Consider the following 19,170-nt stretch of genomic DNA (forward strand, 5'->3'; position numbering starts at 1 on the left):
TTAATGTGTTTGGGGACTTCTTTCCTTTCTTGGAAAATGAAAATGGGAGTCAGTTATATTTTTAGCTTCCTTTATATATATATGTACATACTTTGTACTTTGCAGGTCTGTTATTTTTCAAAAAACACCACTCAAAACAGGTTTCCTTCACAATGTTTTGTGGTCAAAGGCACACGTTTGGCTATTAGCCATAATGCTGCGTGACCTTTCATTTAGCAGCAGCTTAAATGTTCTCTTGCATTCCCCAAGCGGGATGCTGTGTTCATTCATTTTCAGGATTAGTAATGTAGAGGCAACAGAAATCCCATCCGGATCAATTCATCTTCATTTGACTAAACCAGAGGGAGAATGAGAAATTTCCATCGTGTGTTGTCACCACTGATGTCACTTTCTTGTTTGTCTGACAACAGTGACAGAAAATGAGACCTGTTGTATTTTGAGTTGGTTTAAATCAAGATCCTGGTGACACCCTGGGGGCTGCTTATTGAGAGGGAAGCCCAAGCTGGTCTTCACGGCTCAAACAGGACGTACGTCTCGCACGGATGCTTCCTTTGCAGAGATTCACGGCAGCTGGATGAAAACTCAGAGCTCCCTCCTCATCCTCGCGTTCAGGGACTGGGGTACCCTCACCGGGCAGAACGAGGTGTCACCCTGCCATTCCGTAAATGTCCGTTTGTCCCCTGTAGAATATGATTTGGAGCCCTGTGACGAGCCGGAGGTCCCAGCCTACAGCATCAGAAAGGGGCTGCAGTTCGGAGTGGGGGATGTCCTCACCTTTTCCTGCTTCCCCGGCTACCGGCTGGAGGGCGCGTCCCGCATCACCTGCCTCGGGGGGAGACGGCGTGTGTGGAGTTCGCCTCTGCCAAGGTGTGTTGGTAGGTGGTCATGTGCTTTCATTTTGCTTGGTTGGTTACACTGTGCTGGATTGTTTCGGTGGGCAGGGATGGGTGGCATCCCCCGGGATGGCATCTTGCAGCTCGCAGGGTGGTTGGTGCAGGGGTGGGGGAGAGGGGGCTGTGTGTGGGGACAGGAGGGACAGGCAGAAGGGTGACAGACAGAGGGGCTGCAGCCCTCTCCCGGGTTGGGGCGCGCCAAGTGCGCAGCAGACTGGGTCACACGCATCGGCAGAAGCGCTGCGTCTCTGCAGCCCATCCACAGTGCTGCGGTTGGGGCCCAGTGATTGCACGAGTGAATGAATTGTGAGCCGTGGGAGACCTGTCATCCCTTTTGGGACAGTGTCTGTAAAACAGCATGGTTTTAAGGCCATCCTCCCTTTGAATCAGAATGTTGTAAAACTTAATAGTCCAGACGCGAGAGCTGCTTCTGGGTGGGTGATCTTAAGCAATGCAAGTTCCATGTTAGTATGGATGTCTCTGGGAAATCCCCTCTGGCTTCTACCTTTTCCTTATCCTCCAGAGGTTTTCGACACTTTACACCTTTCGCTCCTCCTCCTAACCATTGCAAGTCCTTTTTGCAACCTGTCCAGCCATTACTTATACTAATAAATAAATCTAAGGATAGAGGAAAGGAAAAATTCATCTGCAACACTAAGCAGGTTTCTGGCTGTCGTCCCTGATGCAGATGGGCTACAGACGCTCGTGTCTGGCAAGGGCTGCAGAGCACCCCCCTGCCCAGCCCACAGTACCCTCCGAGCGTGACGGTTAGCGTAAAAGAACAAGAGTAGCAATGTGCTACGGCAGGAAAGCAGAAAGGGAGAAGGACGCTTCAGGCCTTTGCAAAAAGATTTAACACCTTCTCTTTTCGTTGTACAGTTTAGGAAGTAGGAAACTATTGAGTGCTGTGCTGCTGCCTGGCTCACCCAGAGCCATGAAGGATTCATTCAAGCCAGGCAGACCAGATCTCTTACCTGTTTTCACTCTGGCAACGCCTGATCTGTGTTAGTGGCCTTTGTGGGCCATCGCAAAGGGAGCATCCCAGCAAGAGGCAGTCTGCTTTCTCACTCTGTTGAGTCGTGTCATGCTGAATGCGTTCCCCAGCACCACATAATGCTTAGGTCAGAGGGTTGCATCATCCTGCTGTGACAAGCAGCCTCTTCAGGGCATGAATAATAATCGGGTTGCAGAGAAAGCTAATCAAGGGAATAGAAATCAAAAAGAATTGTAACAAAGCTTTAAACTCGATCCTCAGACATCATCACCAAGTGAACACACTGGCTTCCACGTGCCAATTTCCTACTGCAGCTGGGTTTGAGTTAGCATGTTGGGTTTATAATAATGGGTCAAATTCACTGTCTGGTGATGTGCACAGAGCTCTGGTGGCAGGGTGACAGCTTTGTCCACAGTGTCCCCACTGCACGTTCAGATCTGTGCGCTCGCCCTGGATATAGATGGATAGCGGAGACTTACCCATTAAGATCACAGGAGATTCAGTTGTTTTTGCCAGACAGCCCAGACACGTAGTATTCAATTCCTGTTCTAGAGCTGGGTCTGGAGAGAAACCCATGCCGTTTGTTCCTTTGGCCAAGCCCTTTCTCCAGGGTAGGAACGCTCCCCGCCAACCGCTGCTTCAGACCAGATCCCAAGTGGTGACGTCTCCAGCATCATCCCTGGGTAATCTGTGCCGAAGCGAATGTCCTGCTTTACATACCTGGCAAGAGAGGAGGAGAAAGTCGCCTCCCAAGTACCTCCTCTCGGTGTGTCTGCTGCTGCTTCCTTCACCCTCGTGCTTTATTGGAGGACCAGGAGAGATGGCAGAGTCAGCCCAGAAAGCTGCACATGCACCCTGATGGTTTCCATCAGCTACAGCAACTTTGTATGCTGGGAAGGACTCGTGGGGACGAGGCAGAGCGAGCTAATCGGAAAAGCTGTTTTCAGGGCGAGTTGGAGTGACTCTCCCCAGCTGTGCACGCAAACCACCGGGACTCGGAGGAACAGGGAGCCCGTGTTCTACAGCTGAAAATCTTTCAGGGTAAATAGGCCGAGAAAACAACGACTCATGGTTTGCTCATGTGGGAGCTAATCAGGGAGTAACAAAGAATCCTAAACACGTGGTGCTTGCAAGGCAGCTTTACACGTGTTGGGGGGTTGTATATACATCTAGCAAACAGGCTGCAATGGTCCGAGCTGACACGAGGCACTCGGACAAGCAGCAAGTGCTGGCAGCAGGCGTCCTCTAAGGAGAGGACATCCTTTGGATGATGTTTTGCAAGTAGGCCCGCAAGCTGTACATGAGTGGTGTGGAGTTTTGCCTCCTCCCTGTGATAACAGCCCGTAGGAACTCATTTTCACGCTGTCCCATGAGCGCTGGTGGAGCTCAGTGCTGCCACCGTAGTGCTGCATCATGCACTTGGATGTCTGCTCGCTACTTCATGTAGTGAAGACGTGCCCATAGCAGTCCTCTTACACTCACCGTGGCATGTTCGTATGAGCGAGAGTTTGTGCCCTTAAAAGCTAGCAATTAAAATACATAAAAATCAGGGGTGAAAGATGGTTATTGCTATTTTTCAGAAGCGTTAAACTGTGATCTCCTGACATCCAAGGCAGGTCAGACCTCCAAAGCACCATCCTCTTCCTTCTCTAAAGAGGATCGTTCTGCTAAGTTTTGAGTCACACAAATCTTCTAAATTCAAATTTGGCTCAAAATCAAATGCTGTTCACGCTACGCAGAGTAGAAAAGGAAGCAGTTCTGCTGAAGGAGCAGAGAAGTCTTACTAGAAGAATGTAATGGAACGGGACGGACTGCAGGTAGTAGTGAATAACAACAGGGAAAGGACTCTTTTTTTTTTTTTCCCTCATTTCCTTCCTTCCTTATTTCTTCCTTTCTGAAATCATGGCAGTTTATAACCTCTCATAGGACATAAACTTGTCTCAGGGAAGGGAGAAGCAGTTGCAGTAACATTAACTACCCCTGCCCTTCCAGTCCCCTGAGCAAGAGGTATGTAGGGATTCCCACATCAGCATCTCTCTGTCCCCAGCCCCTGGTCTTTTGAACAAGAAAGGTCAATTTTGTCTATGCCACAGAAAAACCGGAGCCCAATGTGGTTCTTTGAGTGACATTTTGGGAGGAAACAAAGATGCGCAAATTTGAGCTCGTTTCTGAAACTGAGAGGCAAAAGGATCCCTGGTTTTCTCTCTTTTTCTAATGGGAATGGATGTAATTGTTAGCTGCAAAGCTGGGAAGAAAAAAAACTCAGGGAGCAAGGGACAAGAGGTCCTTTCAAATACCATCAGATGATGAACAAGAGAGCTGAGGGCAGCATTAACAACAAATAAGGTCAAATTTTGCCCTCTTAGCTTTCAGGAAATTATTTTGGGGAAGATTTTGAAATTCAGACATAGCTTTATCAAGTGTAATTATTTGAAAGTGTCACTAAGCTTGTCTTTCTGCACAAAGAGCTCTGGCGCTTGCCACACGTTAGTACCAGCAATCAGTGCTGTGCTGACTGTTGAATGAATACCATGATTTTTATACACTATATATAGGTATAGGATGAACTTTGTATAAACATGGGAAAAGACTGAATATTTCAATCTAATAATAATTTTTTATTTTCCTTCTGGTTCACGAATGAGGAGGGAACATAAACATGGGCACTGCTTTGAGCAGGTGGTGGCTTTCCAGGGATTTTGGAATGTTTTTCTGAATTGGGTCCCAAGATAGCATTTGAGCACGCCAACTTTCTGTGACTCAGTTTCCCTATCCATAAAAGGAGAGGGTATTAATCTCTCTTGTACGGCACCTGAGGTTTAATGATGATAGAAGTGCTGTTAAGCACTGTTTTGTTTACTGGCTGCACTTGGAAATAGAGCCCATGGATGTGTTAGCAGATGGGCATGGGAAGGAGTGAGCATCTGTGGCTGTTTGGAGGAATCACCTGCATGTGTTGTACAGCTAGAATATACGTGTGGTTATTAAAATGTGGTTTTGTGTCTTTATATAGCCGAATGTGGTTCATCTGTAACTGGAACCCAAGGTGTTCTGCTGTCCCCCAACTATCCAATAAACTATAACAACAACCATGAGTGCATCTACTCCATCCAGACCCAGCCAGGAAAGGGGATCCAGCTGAAAGCCAGGACTTTTGAACTGGAGGCAGGAGATGTCCTCAAGGTAATTCTTCTGTTTCTAGCATTGAAGCACTACTGTGCTGCTAATGAGAGCAAGGGAAGTGATATTCTAAGAGTTTAATGGAGTTGGCTGAGACTAACCTCTGGAAAATGCCTCCCAGGCCCAGACAGTGCTGACAGTGCAGTGGTAGTCTCTGGAAGAGTCTCATACTGGGACTGCTAGTGACCAGTGGTCACTGCTGCGCCGTTAAGTCACTGGCACGGCTGCTTTGAAGTCCGCAGAAGGATGCGAAAGAAATTCTGTATCCATTAAAAATGTAGGCACCTTTGCCGTATCACTGCACCTTCTGCTGTGAAGTTTTCCCTGAGAATTAGAGATTTGTTGGAATGCCAGGGCTTCTTCCTTTGTAGCTAAACTTCAGTTTGTATCTGCGTAGCTGTACAGGGGAAACTGTTAACACATGAGGAAGTGTGAGGTTCTTAGCATTATTTTTGTGTTGTTGGGAATCAAGGCTGCTTTGCCCCAAAAAGGGGGTTATTTAAATGCAGGACTCGAGCTCTTCAGCATTCCTGTACTCAGTCTTAGAGGAATCTGCATTTACAAGTTTCGGGACTCTATACAGAAGGAGACAAATCCAGGTTGAGTTTCTATTAACAACAAAGAAATGGGTTTGTAGGAGGCATTAATATTACAAGATGTGTGCTGCTGTGCTAAGCCATCTTCCCAGAGAACGCCTCTGTCCTTATTTAAGTGCCATACTTCTGCACTGCAAGATAGGTGTAATCCACATATTTTCAGCTCACAAATGACTGGAAAGAGAAAGAGATTGCCAGCAAGTGCAAAGAATATACTCGTTGTGAAAGAAATTATGTTCTCTCAACAGGTTTGTCATCAACTTCTCATCTGCTCCTGAGGAAAGTTACTATCAATCTCCACTAGCGAGAAGTTGCTCTTTATCCTCATAGAGAATCATGCTGTCTAAAAGAAAGAAAAAAACCCGTTTGTGTTTATCTTAAATAATAGCAGGGCACATCTATGAGTCGCAGTAGGGAGAAAATGTTTTCCCCAGGAGCTGTGCTGCACCTTTGGAGAGACAGCTTAGTTCAGAAAAACACAGCCCTGAGTGCAGCATAAGCTCCGATGTAGGGAGAAGGATGCGGATCCTCCAGGATGTGAATCCTGCTCCTCAGACGAGCAGCATCGTGAAGTCTCGTCAAGTCAGACTCTTCGTTGGGATAATTTCACTGGCTTCAAAGGAACTCTCAGATGATTTGGTCCCTGAAGTAGCAAATAAAGTATGTTTTCCTCTGTGTGTTTCTTGTTCCTCCCAGGTCTACGATGGCAGCAATAGCTCTGCTCGCCTGCTGGGCTCCTTTAGCCGCTCCGAAATGCTCGGCACCAGCATAAACAGCACTTCCAGCAGCATGTGGCTTGAGTTTATCACCAACAACGAGAACACTAGTAAAGGCTTTGAGTTGCAGTTTTCTAGTAAGTCTTAGGCCCGTACGCTTGCGAGGTGGGAATCTGAGGTGTAATTGTGTATTTTCGTGTTACAGTCGCATGACCAGAGGAAACAGTCCTTTCCATAAAGATCTTGTAGTCTAAAGTGGAATTGGAGTGGGGGGGATGATTATGCCGGCAAACTTTTTCTGCTGTGAATGAGGCAGTGGTGATAGAGAAACTTTGGATCGAAGCTGAGATACCAGATTTCTGGGCTCTTGTTCAAATATTAATTAAAAAAATACTAATTTTCAATATGGTGTTTTTTCTCTCCAGCAAATGATTTTAAGAAGAAATTATTAGTGTGATCTTGTGTTAATATCTCCTGGCTGTTAAATATCTGATGAAAACAGATGCTGCTTCTCCCGCTCCAGGTTTTGAACTCATTAAATGCGAGGACCCTGGCATCCCACAGTTCGGCTACAAGGTCCACGACGAGGGACACTTCGCCGGCAGCTCTGTATCCTTCAGCTGTGACCCTGGCTATACCCTGCGAGGCAGCAGGCTGCTGGTCTGCTTGACGGGGGAGCGGAGAGCTTGGGATCAACCCCTGCCAACCTGTGTAGGTGAGACAACTCTTGCTTTTAAAACATCCTCTTACAAGTGCTTTGCTTGTGGGCATCACACTGAGTGCCCTTTCTTCCTCCTTTGCTAATAAATACAACATAAACTCTGATATTGATTGCACCCATCTACATTAATAAAGACTGCGATAAGGATACTGTGTAAGGCATCTTCAGATTGAGAGCACTGGTCTCTGCAAAACTTCTGCAAGCAGTCTTAACATGAAACACTGTGCTCTGAGCACAGATTTGACAAGGTTCCTTGCTTCACTGTAAGGAGACTACTGCTTTTCCAGTCCTTGTCCTTTCACTTGAGTGTGTTAAACAGAGTGGCACTTTGTGATAATGGCAGACATCAACGTGTGTCCAGGCGTTCGACAGTTCAAAGTCATGTTTATTTGAGAGCTACATGACACCTGATTCCAGATCCTCAGACATTTTAATTCCCTCAGTCTTTTCTTAGCCAAGTCCTGAGTTCCCTTTTACCTGTAGCTCTCCAGGTGGTTATCTTCTTGCTTGGAAAATTCTGATATTTAGCTTTGTGTATCTAAATGAAGTGCTGTTGGTCTGTTACTTGACAACTTCATAATTAGCCAGTGTGGTGAAGTTCTTACAGACTTAGTCCTCTGAGAGATCTCAACAACCAGAAAGCTGCTTTCGTGGTTATAAGTGATGTGCTCAGACATTGGCACTCTGTATTCTCCCACGAGTTAGGACCGTTCCTTATGTGGTAACTCTCTGATGAATTTTAGCCTTGATTACCGAGGTAAAAAAACAAATTTCTGTGATTTATGCATCTTTTTAAACTTTACCCTATTTGCTCTACGTATACTACATATGAATGGTTGTGTCTGTGTGAGCATGTGGAAACGTACAGAATTTTAATGGATACATTATGAAAATGTATTCAAAATCCTCATGTTCTTTTGAGGTTCATTTAGCAGATACATATGTATGTTGACTTCTTCATTTTATCACACTGATGAGTCGTTAAGACTTTTTGCAGATACAGGCAGCAGAATTGAGCTCTATCCCCCCACATGTGTGAATCAGGTAGAGCAGGATGCTGGCAGGCTCTGCCTTTATTCACCACCAAGTCAAAAAGGTGGAGGGAAGCTTTGACAGCGTGTCAGGTGTTAGGAATGTGCACGGAAGTGCAGAGTCATTCTGATAACTCAGTCTTTTAGCTGAATTAAATGACTCCCTTTATCTTTGTTTTGTAGGCTTTAAGAACCTCTTTGAATGGCAAGAAATACTCCCTGTTGTATTCGTAGGATGAGGTTTGCATTGTTGCCAAGTAAGAACCGTAATATGTCATGAATCTTCTCACTAACCCATATGTTTGTTTCAGCTGAGTGTGGGGGTACTATCAAAGGAGAGTCATCAGGACGGATACTCTCTCCCGGCTACCCAACACCCTACGATCATAATCTGAATTGTATTTGGACAATAGAGGCAGAAGCTGGTTGCACGATAGGGTGAGTTGGGCCGGGTTATTGTAGCCTGGTTTTCTTTCCATGTACAGCTTATTTTTCCAGAGGTAGATCAATAATTCTGTAAGGCAAGTAGTGAGAATGCCCTGTCCCTTTGAGGGGTCCCAACTGAAGGAACAAAGGCTGGTTTATCTCCTTGCTGGGTTGGACAGAAGCGGCATCACTACTACTCCTTTCTCTTAAGCTTTTTAGCCCTGCATGGCCTGTGCCAGTAACAGCTATTGTGCCGCGGGTGGTGAAGCCAGATTATTTGCTATTGCTGCCTGTGGTATTACTGTATTAAAATAACATCCAAGAGCTTCTACGGGCATGTACAATGTAAGCGCTTTTCACCCCTTTCTTTAATGGGATGTATTTGGAAACAAACCTTTCCCACCAGATTAGTGTTGAATTTCCCAACAATGTTTAACATGTGTCCATGTGACATAATCCCAAAATGAGGACGTATATATAAAATTGCTTGGAAGATCACATCCCAGGAAAGGATAAATGGAAGGCGATTATGGGTTTGGTTCATCTCCCATTCGTGCTGCCAGAGTAAATTAACTGAAAGGGATGAGCTCTGTCACGTTACATTCGTGAGAATGAACGGTCGGGTGTGACGGTCCCCAGATGTGAGTGGACAGCTGGAAAACTGAGACCACAGCGCTTAGTGTTCATCTTCTAATTGCATTTATTGTTTTAATAATAAATAGAAGCCATACAATGTAATTATCCTCCCGAAGGAGAGACTCAAGATGGTTTCTAAACATCTGGTCTGTACAGAGACCAAGACTGTTTTGTCCTCCTGCTCCTCTGACTTCTCTTACTGTTCTGTTGACACTTTCCTGTTGGAAAATGGCAGTTTGAAACGTAATTTATAAGTTATGTGAATTTGGCTGTTAGGTAAGCGTGGTATTGAGAACATTTGGCTCATGAAGTTAGTGCAGTCACCAGCAGAATCCAGGCAGTTTTCTGCTCTGTGGTACTTCATCTGTGATCCCTGCGGCTTACCCACTGTTCCTGCGCTGAAGTTTCCCCAAGCCCTGCCAAGCCATTTTGCTGCTGCGCTGTGCGTACCTACGTGTTTCAGTCCAGCTAAAGCCATCTTCAACAGAAAACTGAAGTATGTTGGCAAGTAAAGTTTTTGCGAAGTGATGGGACTTGAGAGGGAGCAATGTAGATTGTAAGGTCTGTTCAACACTGATCCTCTTCTCCCATCATTTCCCATTGTAATTTCTAGTGCTTGTTAGCTGTTGTGTCAGCCCCATTTCTGTGCTGACCTGTTGCGGTTCCAGTCCTGCACTCCTTCATTGTCAGTGCCCTGTTACCTTCACCGTAGCTTCCTTGCTGCATCAGCACTCATTATCTATCGTGTTGAGCTCTATGGTGCTTTTAGTCGATGGTTTTATGCTGGAGATAGATTTGGTCCAGTATTTTCATTTTTACTTAATGCAGAAATTCCCTCCATTAGCTCTGCTCTTCAGTATGGTTCAATAATGAATGGTTTCTGGTATGAACACAGGAGAAAGAGCATAGCCAGTGCAGCTTAATTCCTGCACAGGCAACTTCCAGTTGAAGTCGCCTCTCTTTTTCATTCTCCTATAATAGCTTCTGAAGAATCTAAAGACTTTTACAGGACAAAGTAGACATGAGACCCCCTCTTCTCCCTGCACCCCCCCCAAAAGTAGAAGAGACCACTGTATCCAGAGACTGCTTCAGCAAGTGAACTTTACTCATGTAATCCCGATCTGCTTCTGTAAGAGTACTCAGACGAGCAGGATCAGCCAGAGGCTTGGAGGGGGCCAAGACTGAAATGAAATGATGCCAGGCAGTAGTACGGTAATACACCTTGTGACCTTTCCTTTCATCAGAGATGAAAGCTCCTTTCTTCTGTTCCTTTATTTGGCAGCTCAAACAGAACAGATGATCTCTGGGTAGTTGAGAGCACATTTTCAGCAACTTCATTTTTATGGTAATCCATTGGAAAAATAATCCTCTTCACGCATGATACAATTGTATAAAGCTCTCATTTATAACTTACATTAAAATTAATCACCAAAGCTTTTTGAATAAAGCTGTATCTGCACAGAACGAGGGGAAGAAGAGGAAGGAGAGAAGGATAGAAAAATTAGTCTGTACATCATTGCCATGAAAGTTGAAGGGTTGCACTTTGAGAGAGGATTAATTTTGTGCGTGTGCAAACACACGCGTGCACACGCACATAAAATTACAACTAAAATGACTTGGCTTATCTGTGAGACTCTGGGGAGAGAAAGAAGAGGTGGGAGGGTGTACTGGAAAATGAGTGAAACTTGCCTTTGAGTACTGCTTGCACGGCTGAGAGCAGTGAAGACACAGTTAGAGGTGGCAGTTGCGTTTTATTGTATAGCGGTGATCTCTGTGTCGTAAGAGAGTTCAATGATATTGCTAATCCCAGTTTAATGGATGGTGCTGTATTGACAGGTTCCATTTTTCACAGTCTCATCTAGAAATATGAGTGAGAATATTGGAATGTTCCAGTTTGCTTCCTTGGAGATTTCTAGGGACGTAACATTTAACAGCTTTTCAGTTTGGGAACCCTCTCTGGGCTAGAGGGAGGCAGCCCTGCAAACTGCTGTTGGTGTGAAAGACCTGCGGCTTGGGTGCAAGCTCTGTGGGCATCACCAGCGTGTCAAGCTGCGTTCAGCTGCGGAAGCCAGCTCCGGGTGGGAGCCCAGCCTCGTGCACAGCAGAGCCAAGTTGGGGCGGCCGGAGCTTGGATGGGAAATGCCCCAAGGTTGGTCAGTCGAGATGTGGGGGTGCTCTCTGAAGAGCTGGGGCTAAATGGCTCACCGAAGATTATGCAGATTGTCAGTGCAGAGCTGGTCTCTCCTCCTCTCTGCTCCTTGCTAAGCTGGGAGAACTTTCCCTCTATCATATATATATATATAGCCACAATTCCTAATTTGCTTTTTGCTGCATTTTCATGCATGTAATTGGGATTGTCAGAGTGCAAGAATAAAACTCTCTTCCTCTCCATTGTCTGCTAAACCAGTGTCTCTGTCTTGTCTTAAATGAAGCCCTGCTGGGAATAGAATCAAGCTGATAGAAAAATCATGCTGTTTGGTTACAGATGTGCCTATTGAATAGATTGATTTGCTCCAGAGCACACCAGTTTTCTCAGTAAGATCAGCTATCCCAATAGACTCCTGAACCAACTGGCATTGGACAACCTGTGCCTTGCCGCTGTGTCATCTGCTTATCATGCTAAGGCTTTCTCCTCGTGGTGAAGCCTTGCCTGCAAGTTGTTTCTGAAAAATAAATGAGGGAGGTGAGTTGCTGTAGGCAGCCTTGGTCCCACGGGGAGCCGGTGGGCAGCTCTCTCTCTCCCCGGCGGTGGCAGGTCCAGGGTGTCCCCCCGCCCCAGGGCAGTCTCTGCCAGCGTCTCCCCGTTTCCGAGGTCTTCAGCAATGAGTTTTCTCTGGCAGTTTTCGCTAACTAGAACCAGTTAGCCTGAGAGCAAACATAATCAGGGCAATGCACCTGTGGAGAACAGCTCTGCTATGATCCATTCTTATTTTCCTCGAGTCTAGCTTTTTTTCTCTTTGCTCAAGGTCTCTGCTAGGTAGATTTATGATTCAGCTCTTTTGGTTTCTGTCGGATTCTGTGGACATCATTTTGTTGCTGAGTACATTGCAGTGGGTTGGTTTTTTTCCCTTTTATGGTCCTACCTTATTTATGTTTGCCCTGGATAAATTGGAAAGCAGCCAAGCGAATGCTTCCTTGTTTTCCTCCGTGGGCTGTCAGGGTTTTAAGCACAGTACCTGCTTCCTTTATTTTTTGCAGATTTTTCTCTGTAGAGTTTATAGAGCTCTGTCCCCGTTTCGCAGCGGCGTGCCTGGAGTTACCCCTGCGTTAGCCTGATTTCATTGTGTCCGGTGGTGTTTCCCCCAGTGATAAAGTGGCAATGGAAGAGGCAGTTAAATGCCTTCTCTTCAGTGGGCGTTCGAAGTGCAGGAGTGACAGGGGCTGACCCCCAAAACCGCAGCCTTTAGTTGGTAACTCCCTTGGGTGTAACAGGCAGGATCTTACGCTTAGTTGGTACTTCTGATCTTGGAAGATCCCAAAGCTCTTTGCAAAGCCTGGATCCGTCTGCTTCGCATCCTTCCACAACAGAGGCTGGTTTGCTGGGGAGAAGTGCGGTGTGACGGTGATGCCCCCCAGCCCAGGGTGGGAGGGGAGGAGCGTCCCACCAGGGGTTGGTGTTGGGACCAGGTTTGTCCTGCCCCTCTCCTGGGCACGGAGGGCACTTCTGGCCTTCTCCCATCCCCTTAGGTCCATCGCTGGTGCAGGCTCTGGAGCGAATTTCCTCACCGTCATGACTCCTGCCAGCATCTTGGGCTTTCCCTGGGGAATTTTCGGTGGAGGTGCCAAACAGGCATAGCCCTGTTGCAGTTCAAAAGCAGAAGAGCTGAGCTCCGAGGAGTATTGCTGCCGGCAGTTCAGGACTAAGGACGCTTGCTGCATACGCTGAAGGCCTTGCAGCCCTCTCTCCAGGGCAGACAAAACTGTAAAATACACAGAGTAAGGAAATAAAATCTGCATTCAGAGCATCATAATAAATACCTCATCATGAGCCCGGTGTGACTTCATTGCCAGCTGCCAGTTTCTTAACTGCTGCTTTCTCTCCCTTCCCATCCTATTGTGGATTTTGGAGAGCTGGCTCATGCTACCTCACTTTTTCTTTATTCCTTGCTGAAGTTATTCTGTTAGCTGATCTAGATACAGTTTTGCAATATCCAGAACTTTGTAAAACATGTCAAAGCCCTCAGAGGCGCTGCAATCCAGCATTCAGAATTTGTACCCCCCGCCACCCTCCCGCACACCCTTTTCTGCCCCTTTTTATTAACCTCCGGGGCCGTTAACACCCTGGGAAGGGTTTGTTTTCCAGCATGATACTGTTTTAATTAAGAGTGGTGTTGGTTGTTTCCTTTCTTTTCCCCGCCCCGATACACAAGATTAGTTTGGTGCCAGGAGCAAATTCTTTCATCTGAGTGCAGGTAACAAAAATCAATGCATTTTATCAGTAGATGCTGGCTCTTGACAATAAGCTGTGCCTTGCAGGACACCAAAAAAAAGCAAAAGGACAGCCAAGGTTGTTGCTGTGTGCAGCATAGGGACAATGTGTGAATTGGATGAATGTATGTAAGCTGTCTGAAGGGAACCCAGCACATTTTCTGCTAGTTCCCTTTTTAGAATAAGTATCTCAATACTTCTGCGTTTATCTGTTATAGAGCTCGGTGAAACTACGGACAAACCCCCATCCTCTCCTTTGCAGCCCCTGTCCCTCCCTGCTGCAGGTTTCCTGCATGTCCTTGACTGAGCCTTTTGTCTGTGTGACAGCTACTCGTTGACCTGTCTGAGCACCTTTGGTGTAAAACCAACTGTGATATTCTGGCTAGGGACATTTCCACTGCCCATGATGGGCTTTTGGACCTTTACCTTGTTCCTCAAGATTTTTAGGAGAGATTAGTAATTTTGTTTGCTCAGAAGAGAACAGCAGAAAGGACCTGACTTTTCAGAAAACATTAGTGTCCATGACTCAGTTGTTTTTTGTTTATGGATGTGTTTTATTAGGGAGGCATGCGACTAAGAGATCTTGGGGTTTATAGACAGACGAAGTTTGGTAGAGGGCTGAAGTACTTTGTCCAAGCTGAGTTGCAAATAACGGGGAGAGAACACATTCCTTGTGGGCCAAGCTACCTTAGGTTGGTACCAATCACATTCCTAATCCCTTCAGGAAAAAAAGCAGAGCTGAGTTTGTGGTCTGACTTCCAGTTCACTTTGCCACACAGGCTCCATTTTATGGTTTTCCACACCGAGGAGTTCCATGATGTGCTGAGGATCTGGGACGGTCCGGTGGAGAATGGCATACTCCTCAAGGAGATGAGCGGGTCCGGCTTACCCAGCGATGTCCACAGTACCTTCAACTCTGTCATCCTTCAGTTCAACACTGATTTCTTCACAAGCAAGCAGGGCTTTGCTGTGCAGTTTTCAGGTAGGGTTTCCATTGTTTCCTCAGTATTATCCAAACCTGGCTTTGCTGATAAGTGATTTCAGGTCTGTCTACAAACTACTGATGGTGAGCAAACGGCATTGTAGTGAGCGCGATAGCAGGAACTGTGCGGTCTTGCAGCCATTTGTGCTCTACTGTATTTGGGTGCAGTCTCTGCAAATAGAGAAAAGCTCTTCTATTTTGTCCTTGCAATGCAGGGAAATTCTGCGCTCACCTCTGCTACAGTCACCTTCACAGTGGTGAACTTGGCAGCAAGATGTAGGGCAGTACATTGTGGAACACGCAAGGAGGCATTACAGATACTTTCCACCACGTTCCCACGGGTCCCTTAGAGACACCAGTACGCAGGCAACTTCCCCCAGGCATTCTGAGAGCAGTTGGTCAGTGGTCTCCGAAAACCAGGTCTATTTAAAATCCCTCAAATTGGATCCCCTGAGATGCAGATCACAAAAAGCTCTATCGGCTGTAGGGATGTCATTGCTAGCAGCAGCACTACGTGTAATGCAACTGCAATCTGTCATTGCCGAAGTCCTGGCAGCCGTTACCTAAGACTCAGCCTTGCAAACACATTAATTTCAATTATGTTAGGGTAATACATTTCAAGATTCACAGACAGGTTTCCAGGCTGCAGGCCTTCGCTGACATGTCCAGTAACCAACCAGCAGATACCCATTTTGGAGATGGCAGTAAACAGGGAAGCTGTTGGGTGAATGACGATATGACCTTCCTGGGACACAGACACATCTAAGCATCAGAGCTTATTTTGCCTCTCCCAAGTTTTTGGCCGTAGGTTTCTGTTTGGGGTGCCTGGCATGGCCGGGAGAGCAGGCCAGCTCTTTGGGAAGAGTGTGTGCTGGGTACAAACCTTCTGGGGTGACCAAGACAGAGGGTGAGCTTTGTGTCAGCCAGCACAGCTCTGCCATCCCCTTTCTTTGCCAGACTTGTGTCTCAGCCTGCCAGGAAGGACCAGACTGGGCTGCTGACTTGCTTATCTTCAGTTGCACAGAAAGAGGGAGAGGGATTTCCTCTGGCTCTTTTAAGAAGAGCTTTCTCTAAACTGGCTAGGTGTAATAGACTCTGATCAACTTAGCAGGAAATAAGCTCTGCTCCGCTGCCTGATACGGAGCTGGTCTTTATTGAATGCTTCTGCTCAAAGCCTTTGTTCACAAGGTGTGACGAAGTAGTCAGACCTAAGCTCAGAAGTATACAGTTTTGGATCTTGTGAACTTTAATGATCTATATAAGCTTGCAGAACTTCTATTACTCCAGGACTTCCCATACTGTTAAGTTGTTGTAGTGTTGACAGACCTTGAGCTCAGTCAGCAGTGAAGCTGTGCTGCCTGCCCCCAGCTGAGAAGAAGCTGAGGGGTCATCTCGTACCTCAAAGGGACGCAGCAGTGAGACTGGGAGGGAAACACGTGTGTTTCTAAAAGGTCAGGCTTGATGCTTCACAGGGCTAAAGGCTAAATTGCTCTGCCACTCAGGGGAAGTGAAAAGTGCTAGTGGATTAGTTTATTTTGCAGCATGTGTCTGACACAGAATTCTATAAAAATGCCATGTAAGATCAGTGGATGTCTGGACTTATTAAGTAAACATGCATGTGCACAATTATACATCAAACTTGCACTCTGTGTAGTGCACTTGAACTTGCCATTCCCCAGAGCCTTTACCAGCTGGAGTGGCAGATGCTCAGTGCAAAGTAAAAGCCAGTTTTTGTGTATGTGGCAGCTTCAAGGGGTACTGGAGGAGAGATGAAGAATGAAGTCATTGCTTGGATATCTGTTTAAGGGCAGAGTCTAAGTACAGTCAGTGCTGTAAGCCTGTATTAAATATAAATATATATATATTAAATATATATTTTTAATACTCTCCAGTTTCTACTGCCACCTCCTGCAATGACCCAGGAATTCCCCAGAACGGGAGCCGGAGTGGTGACAGCAAAGAGGCGGGTGACTCCATCGTCTTCCAGTGTAACCCAGGATACGCTTTGCAAGGGGAGGCCAAAATCACTTGTGTGCAGATTGAGAACAGATTTTTCTGGCAACCAGACCCTCCCTCCTGCATAGGTATGAACACATGTCCATCCTCCCATTCCACTGATTCCCTGCCCTGTTTCATTGCAAGGCTTCTGTATCTGAAGGGGGTGAGTCCCACCTGGTTTGAAGAGGTGTATGACAAGGTATGTATGTCTCTGGTAGCTGTCTCATAGAACTACCTTTTAGGTTTATCTCCAAAGTGTCTGGGACAATGAGAATCTAGTTCATGCTGGAAACTCATAGGACATACTGCGATGTAAGTGATGATACTTAACCTGACAAGTCAAAATTCAAGGCGGCTTTAAAACTCAGGTTGGTAGAGAGGATTGGGGTCATGGGTGAATAATTTCTGCATGAGGAGACAGCAAATTCTGTCAGGAGAAAAAACTATCTGACATTTTCTTTGAGCTCATAAAGTAATAAAAGAAGCTCATAAAAGTTATTCTTTTTAATATGTCCATAACAGACAGAAATAGTCATGCTAAGCACATAAGAGCAATAAACCTCAAATTTGCTGGCCAATTAAATGCTAGCCACAAATTACTTATCCTGTAACCTTCATTCCTGTTTATGCACTGTTATCCCAAGCAAGAAAAATCAGTTGATTCTGTTTCTAACATCTGATTTAATGCCAGCTAGGAAACTTCTACAGCATGCCCAGGATTTATGCTTCCTGCAGGATGACTTGGTTTCTGAATGACTATCTTGATGATCTAGTGTGGCACCCTTTCAGCCTGATACAGACAGTCCTTTTAGTCTTTCCGGAGCTGTAACTAAATCATATTGTTGCATGTTATGCCCATCTCGTCATTCTCCTGTTGCGTTTTCTTTCACACCAGAAGCTGGGCTCTCAGTCCTTCCCAGAGAGATGCAGCCGATGCCTTAATCTTGGTGTGAGATGAATTCCCATGGGTCGTCTGCAATTTGACTTGGAGATATTGTGTTGGGTCCTTGTTGAACAGAAGTCTGGCAGTCTTGTTTCAGGAGTCATAAGCTCTGTGAAAAAGCTGAAAGCAATGTCTTGCTCCTTCCCTCTATTCGGTGACAAAGGATTTGGAGGAATAATCAGTGGCCAAATAGTATGGGGTTTATAGTAACTGCATAACGGGCTGCCTAGTTAGAGCTGAATTGGAAAACAGGGTTTAATTTAGGGCTTGGGTTTTGTGTTTGTATTCAGCATTTCAAATGTATTTTCACATCTTTATTGTACAACTTCTGCAGTCCCTAAACAATGTGGGCTGAACTGGAACCTCAGCTGAAACAATCCCCAGAGGTTTGGGGTATTTGAAGTCTGCATCCTGACCCAACTCCAAACAGCTGTGGCTTGTTTAAATCCTTCGGAGACTATGGGTGGGATTTTCAAAGAAATCAGAGGGTGTTGAACAGTCATCTCCCTTAGGCTTTTCAAAAATGAGTCTGTATACTTTAGTTTCTTCCTGAACTTTCCCCTGACTTTACAGTTTGGAAGAGGAATGCACCCTAAAAGTTAAGATTAAGGTAAATGGACACAGAATAGATGGTTGTGGTTCTTCCAGGTTACTTGTGCATGACCTTCAGCTAAACTCTTTGCTGTCTGTGCTGTGATTTCCTTGTCTGTTGGAGAAGGATAACAGTTCTCGGTGCCTGCAGTAGCCTGCAACTGGACTTGATGAAAGAAGTGGCTTTTGGGCCTTGGAGAAGGGTCTCTGGTTTAATCTCTACTGTGATCTTTATAGAACAGCCCCGCCACCTTCTACCTGATATCTGGAGATTCTTGCATATTTGCCGGGCTTTATAAAAGCCCCCAAGATGTACACACATGCTCGCTCCTTCATGCAAGATCCTTCCAAGATTTATTCTCTCCCAGGCTAGGTCATTTCCTACTTGGTGTTTGCATTGCTGTAGGCTGGTTAGTGTCAGACACCCGAGTTCCACACAGGCTGTGCTCCCCTCTCTCTCACCCCATCCCAAACCTGGGAGGGTCGATCAGAGCAACGGGGGAATCTTAGAGCATTGTGCCTCACGAAGAGACTGCAGAAAGGCTGGCAGTAATAAATCAATCCTAAGTATTTCCCACAGTGGAAATACATGCCAGCACTTTCAGCCTTAAAAAAGTAATAATGGAATTTTCAATCAGTTTGGCATTTATTGTGTTGGTGACTGTAATAAACATGAACAAGCCATTAGACCCAGACAACGTGTTTTCACTTATTTAGCAACCATCCAGACTTTGACCAGGAGCTGCCTAAATAAATGCAACAGAAAAGCATAAAGCCTCCGTCTCTCCTTCTGGTTGCTCGCTTCTATGTCTTACAAAGATTGTATCTGCAGCTCTGTTTCTCTGTGTGTGTACCCTGTCCGGAATAACAGAGCCCTCATCTCTGCTAGGGCCACTACAAGCTCTTGTAATACACATCTTACTATCAGACAGCCTTGCAAACTGCCCCTCTGCCCCTTATCGATCCATCTCTCTCTCTCTGCCCCTTCAGGCATCTCATCTACTGTTTTTTAAGTTTCTCTAAGGCAAAGCCTCA

At 45.9% G+C, this 19,170-nt stretch overlaps 1 protein-coding gene across 1 annotated transcript in view; it reads left to right on the top strand.

Moving 5' to 3' along the window:
- The window catches only part of CSMD2 (CUB and Sushi multiple domains 2), a 304,852-nt gene that overhangs the window by 202,081 nt on the left and 83,601 nt on the right, over positions 1-19,170 (top strand). The window contains exons 21-27 of the mRNA XM_059830635.1: positions 687-875; positions 4,901-5,070; positions 6,360-6,516; positions 6,903-7,094; positions 8,443-8,569; positions 14,401-14,603; positions 16,496-16,687. Coding sequence (XP_059686618.1) covers positions 687-875; positions 4,901-5,070; positions 6,360-6,516; positions 6,903-7,094; positions 8,443-8,569; positions 14,401-14,603; positions 16,496-16,687 — 1,230 coding nt within the window. The remainder of the gene's footprint in view (positions 1-686; positions 876-4,900; positions 5,071-6,359; positions 6,517-6,902; positions 7,095-8,442; positions 8,570-14,400; positions 14,604-16,495; positions 16,688-19,170) is intronic.

Source organism: Gavia stellata, chromosome 29 (genome assembly GCF_030936135.1).
Source record: "Gavia stellata isolate bGavSte3 chromosome 29, bGavSte3.hap2, whole genome shotgun sequence".
Lineage (NCBI taxonomy): Eukaryota > Metazoa > Chordata > Aves > Gaviiformes > Gaviidae > Gavia > Gavia stellata.